Source organism: Phyllostomus discolor, chromosome 7, assembly GCF_004126475.2.
Source record: "Phyllostomus discolor isolate MPI-MPIP mPhyDis1 chromosome 7, mPhyDis1.pri.v3, whole genome shotgun sequence".
Classification (NCBI taxonomy): Eukaryota; Metazoa; Chordata; class Mammalia; order Chiroptera; family Phyllostomidae; genus Phyllostomus; species Phyllostomus discolor.
The window spans coordinates 10,340,107-10,346,306 of record NC_040909.2 but is presented as its reverse complement, the minus strand read 5'-3'; the positions used below and the strand labels follow the sequence as shown (position 1 = coordinate 10,346,306).

General features: G+C 42.8%; 1 protein-coding gene across 1 annotated transcript; it reads left to right on the top strand.

Moving 5' to 3' along the window:
* The first annotated feature begins 4,465 nt into the window (after nucleotides 1-4,465).
* CCR8 (C-C motif chemokine receptor 8) lies at nucleotides 4,466-5,643 on the top strand. The gene has a single exon (XM_028518989.2). The coding sequence runs from the start codon at nucleotides 4,492-4,494 to the stop codon at nucleotides 5,548-5,550; it is 1,059 nt and encodes a 352-aa protein (XP_028374790.1). The 5' UTR covers nucleotides 4,466-4,491; the 3' UTR covers nucleotides 5,551-5,643.
* Nucleotides 5,644-6,200: the final 557 nt, after the last annotated feature.

The window sequence follows — 6,200 nt, the reverse complement described above, 5'->3', positions numbered from 1 at the left end:
TGCAAAAATGCCCATTCAAGCCCACTGTCCATTTTAAAATCAGGTTGTTTGTTTGTTTGTTTATATATTAACTTGTGAGAATGATTTATAAATTTTGGACATTAACCCGTCATCAGAGGTATGATTTGCAAATATCTTCTCCCGTTCGGGAGTGTGCCTTTCTGTTTTATTGGTGGTTTCCTATGCAAAAACTTTTTAGTTTGATGTAGTCCCATTTGCTTATTTTTGCTTTTGTTATCCTAGCCTGAGGAAACTGGTCTGAGAAAGTATTACTAAGACTGACATTTACTGCTTACGTTTTCTTCTAGAAGTTTTATGGTTTCAAGTTACTTTTGTTTTATATTACAATTTTAACTACAATTTAATTAACTAAACAGTTAATTGACACAATGTCGAGCATATTTTTATATGCTAATTTGCCTTCAATGTGTGTTGTTTTGTGAGATCATTATTTAAGATTTTATTTATTTTTTAGAGAGAGGGGAAGGGAGGGAGAAAAAGAGGGAGAGAAACATCCATGTGTGAGAGAGATACATGGATTGGCTCCCATCACACGCCCCCTACTGGTAACCTGGCCTACAACCCAGGCATGTGCCCTTCCTGGGAATCCAACTGGTAACCTTTGATCGAAGGCTGGCCCACAAGCCACTGAACCACTTAGCCAGGACTGAGATCTTTTTTTTTTTTAATTTTTAAAAATATATTTTATTGATTATGCTATTACAGTTGTCCCTCCCCCCTTCATTCCCCTCCACCCTGCACACCCTCTCCCACCCACATTCCCCCCTTTTAGTTCATGTCCATGTATCATAAGTTCTTTTTTTAAAAAAATATTTTATTTATTTATTTTTAGAGAGGGAAGGGAGGGAGATAGAGAGAGAAACATCAATGTGCGGTTGCTGGGGGCCATGGCCTGCAACCCAGGCATGTACCCTGGCTGGGAATCGAACCTGCGACACTTTAGTTCACAGCCCGAGCTCAATCCACTGAGCTACGCCAGCCAGGGCTTCATAAGTTTTTTAGCTTCTACATTTCCCATACTACTCTTGCCCACCCCCTGTCTATTTTCTACCTACCTCCTATGCTACTTATTCTCTGTACCTTTTCCCCCCTCTCGTCCTCCCACTTCCCTGTTGCTAATCCTCCATGTGATCTTCATTTCTGTGGTTCTGTTCCTGTTCTAGTTGTTTGATTAGTTTGTTTTTGTTTTTGTTTTAGGCATGGTTGTTAATAATTGTGAGTTTGCTGTCATTTTACTATACATGTTTATCTTCTTTTTCTTAGATAAGTCCCTTTAACATTTCATAAAACAAGGATTTGATGATGATGAACTCCTTTAACTTGGCCTTATCTGAGAAGCACTTTATCTGCCCTTCCATTCTAAATGACAGCTTTGCTGGATAGAGCAATCTTGGATGAAAGTGCTTGTCTTTCATGACTTGGAATACTTCTTTCCAGCCCCTTCTTGCCTGTAAGGTCTCTTTTGAGAAATCAGCTGACAGTCTGATGGGAACTCCTTTGTAGGTTACTGTCTCCTTATCTCTTGCTGCTTCTAGCATTCTCGCCTTCATTTTTACCTTGGCTAATGTAATTATGATGTGCCTTGGTGTGTTCCTCCTTGGGTCCAACTTCTTTGGGACTCTCTGAGCTTCCTGGACTTCCTAGAAGTCTATTTCCTTTGCCAGAAAGGGGAAGTTCTGCTTTATTATTTGTTCAAATAACTTTTCCACTTGTTGCTCTTCCTCTCCTTTTTTGGTATCTCTATAATTCAGATGTTGGAACGTTTAAACATGTCCTGGAGGTTCCTAAGCCTCTCCTCATTTTTTTTTTTTTGAATTCTTGTTTCTTCATTCTTTTCTGTTTGGTTGTTTCTTCCTTCCTTCTGGTCCACTCCATTGATTTGAGTCCCAGTTTCCTTCCCATCATTATTGGTTCCCTGCATACTTTCCTTCATTTCACTTAGCATAGCCTTCATTTTTCCATCTAAGTTGTGACCAAATTCAACCAATTCTGTAAGCAACCTGATCACCAGTGCTTTGAACTGTGCATCTGATAGGTTGGCTATCTCTTGGTTGCTTAGTTGTATTTGCTCTGACCTTTGATCTGTTCTTCCGTTTGGGCCTCTTTTTTTTGGCGTTCAATCGGTGCTTTGAGGCTGTATTTCCCAGCACTGGGACCCTGGGTTGTGTGGTCTGTCTCACTCCCCAGTTTTGCTAGGTTTATCTGTGTGCGAATGTGGGACTGCCTGGTCAGCTAGCCACCCTGCTCACAGTGCCTTGCTTCACAATCACCGCCTCGCTGGGTCTCGAGCCCAGAGTCCACCTGTTGCCATCTTGCGTGCCTGGGGTGCCTTGCGCACCTGGTGTAGGCTACCACTGTTTGTGCTGCAACCCCTCTGTGCCTGGCTGTCCGACTTCGCCCAGCTTACTGGTCTGGATGAATGTGTCTATTTTAACTCCTTGGTTGTCGGACTTCCATATGGTTCGATTTTGTTAGTTCTGGTCGTTATTTTGTTTCTAAGTTGTTGTCCTTATTTTGGTTATGTGAGGAGGCACAGCGTTGTCTACCTACGCCTCCATCTTCAACGGAAGATAAAGATAAAGTCTTTCTTTATCTTTAAAGGTGAAAGATGCTTTAGTAGATTTCTAACCATAGGCGGGTTTCTCCAGGGGAGGTGTTACTATATAAGCACTCGGCAGTGCAGACTCAGAGAAGAAATTAGCAACAAAGGTTCAAATTAAGGTAAGTGTTAGTGATCATTCTTGGGGAAGAAGGACATAAGTGGGCAGGGACACGTTTATGTCCTTGGGAAACAGGCAAAGGAAAGGCCAATGTTTCAAAGGTCTGAAATAAGAGGAAAATTTTTTTTTATCTTTGCCTATCCCAGAAGACAGAAAAACCTGAATGTATTAGTGGCTTCCTGTGGCTCTGGCTGAGGGAACTGTGTTTTAAAACGTATTTGGGGTAAGTACTGAAATGAAATGAATATCTTTAAAAATGGCTAACTTGCTTAGATCTCAAACTAGAGAAAGGTGGCATGGTGAATATAGGTGTCTGAATGTTCAGCAATCAAATGCCTTGAAAAAATAATAGATCTAGATAGACATTGCCTACAGTGTGCACATCAATTTGAGAAAAATTATCATTTTTTAAAGTTTTTATTTATTTATTTTTAGACGGAGGGGAAGGGAAGGAACAAGAGAGGGAGAGAGAAATCACTGTGTGGTTGCCTCTCACATGCCCTGTACTGGAGGCCTGGCCTCCAGCCCAGGCATGTGCCCTGACTGGGAATCGAACCAGCGACCCTTTGGTTCGCAGGCTCACGCTCAATCTACTGAGCTACACCAGCCAGGGCAAAATGATCATTTTTAATATTTTATTGAATTTATTGGGGTTACATTGGTCAATGAATTACACAGGTTTCAATACATCATCTGCACGTTGCATTGTGTGCTTACCATCCAAAATCTAGTCTTTCATCATTATTGCCCCCAGTTACCCTCTTCCTCTTGCCCCCATCCCTGCCCTCTGGTAATCACCATACTGTTGTCTGTGTCCATGAGCTTTTTTGGCTTAATCTCTTCACCTATTTCAGCCAACCCACTATCAGTCTCCCCTCTGACCGATGTCCGTCAGTTCTTTGTGTCTATGAGTCTGTTTCTATTTCATTTCTATATTGTGTTCATTAGATTCCACATATTAGTGAAATCACATGGCACCTGTTTTTCTCCTACTGGCTTCTTTCACATAGCATAATACCCTCCAGGTCCATCCACGCTGGTGCAAAAGATAAGTCTGGCTGAGTGGTATTTTATTGTGTAAATGTCCCACAGCTGTTTTATCCACTCATCTACTGATGGGTACTCAGGCTACTTCCAAATCTTGGCTATTTTAAATAACGCTGCAATGAACATAGGGGTGCTTATGTTCTTTTGAGTCAGTGGGTTGGGTTTCTTTGGATAAATCTCCAGAAGTGGAATCACTGGGTCATAAGGCAGTTCCACTTTTAATTTTTTGAGGTAACTCCGTACTGCTTTCCACAGTGGCTGCACCGTCTACATTCCCACCAACAGTGCCCAAGAGCTCCCTTTTCTCCACATCCTCGCCAATATTTGTCATTTGTGAATTTATTAAGAATAGCCATTCTGACAGGTATGAGGTGGTTTCTTGTTGTGGTTTTAATTTGCATTTCTCTAATGGTTAGTGACATTGAGCATCTTTCCATATGTCTGTTGGCCATCTGTACGTCCTCAAGTCCAAAGTCTCGTCTAGATATCACCTACAATAAAACAGGGATGGGTGAGACTTGAGCTATGATTCATTTTGGAATTTGGGGAGAGGGACGAAAGCATTTCATCTGTAACAAAGCTCTAGAACTTCAACATAGGAATCAGGGGTTGGAGGACACACTCAGTCATATTCTTTAAATTAAAACATTTTTAAGGTATGCATGTCTCTTAGGTGCCCGTGCAACCAGGTCCTCCTGCCTCGATGGATTATACGCTCGAGCCCAATGTGACAGCAACTGACTACTACTATCCCGACAGCCTCTCAAGCCCCTGTGATGTGGAAATTACTCAGACAGAGAGCAGGTTGCTTCTTGCTGTCTTTTACTGCCTCCTGTTTGTATTTGGTTTTCTCGGGAACAGCCTAGTCATTCTGGTCCTTGTTGTCTGCAAGAAGCTGAAGAGCATCACAGACATATACCTCTTGAACCTGGCGCTGTCAGACCTGCTTTTTGTCTTCTCCTTCCCCTTTCTGACGCACTATCACCTCCACCAGTGGGTGTTTGGGACTGTCATGTGTAAGGTGGTCTCTGGCTTTTATTACATTGGCTTCTTCAGCAGCATGTTTTTCATCACCCTCATGAGTGTGGACAGGTACCTGGCCATTGTCCACGCCGTGTATGCCATGAAGGTGAGGACAGCCAGGATGGGCACGGCCCTGACCCTGGTGGTGTGGCTGACCGCCGGCATGGCCACCAGCCCACTGGTGGTATTTTACCAAGTGTCCTCTGAAGATGGCGTCCTCGAGTGTTACTCATATTACGATCAACAGACTGTAAAGTGGAAGCTCTTCACCCACTTTGAAATGAACATCTTAGGCCTGTTGATCCCATTCACCATCCTCCTGTTCTGCTACATTAGCATCCTGCACCAGCTGAAGAATTGCCAAAACCAAAACAAGGCCAAGGCCATCAAGTTGGTGCTCATCGTGGTCATTGTATCATTAGTCTTCTGGGTCCCCTTCAATGTGGTCCTCTTCCTCACTTCCCTGCACGACCTGCACATCCTGGATGGGTGTCTCATGAACCAGCGGCTGACCTACGCCACCTCTGTCACGGAAATCATTTCCTTTGCTCACTGCTGCGTCAACCCCGTTATCTATGCTTTTGTGGGCGAGAAGTTCAAGAAACACCTCTCGGAAATATTTCAGAAAAGTTGCAACCACATCCTCCTCTACGTAAGAACAATCCCCAAGGAATACAAGGAGAGGTCCTTACCTTCTCAGCACTCCTTCCGCTCCTCCAGCACGGACTACATTCTGTGAGCACGTGGCCCCCAGACGGGCCGCCGCTTTCGCCGCCAGGCCTCCTCCAAAGACAGACCGGGTGCGTGCTGCGGTCTGAGTATCCCTTCACTCTCAGAAACGTGGTTCCGGACGCAAGATATAGTTCCTATCAAATGCAGTCCTACAGCTGCAAGTCAGTCTTCTCCACTTCCAGAGACTGTGGAAATAGTGCATATATTATGCCATTAAGCATGTTTGTTTTGGGGTTTTTTTTCCAGTTTTCTGAGTGTCTGTATGATATATGAATTTAAATTTTATCCAACGCTTTTTTTTTCTTATCACTTGAAGTGATCATATAGTTTTCTCCATTATTCTGTTAATGTGGTGAATCACATTGATTGATTCTTAGCTTAAATCAGCCTGTATTTTCCCTAGGGGAAAAAATCACCTCTTGGTGTGATCATTTAAAAAAAAAATCACCGAATTCTCTGTGATTTTTGTACCTATGTTGACAAGAGATATTGTCCTGAAATTTCTTCTTTTTACAATGCCATGTTAGGTTTGGCCTCCAAAAGTGTGTTGGGAACTACTCCCTTTTCTGTGATTTTCTGAACGAGTGTTTATAAAAAATTGATATTATTTCTTCCTTGGATGTTTGCTGAAAATCATTAGCGAAGCTGTCTGGGGAT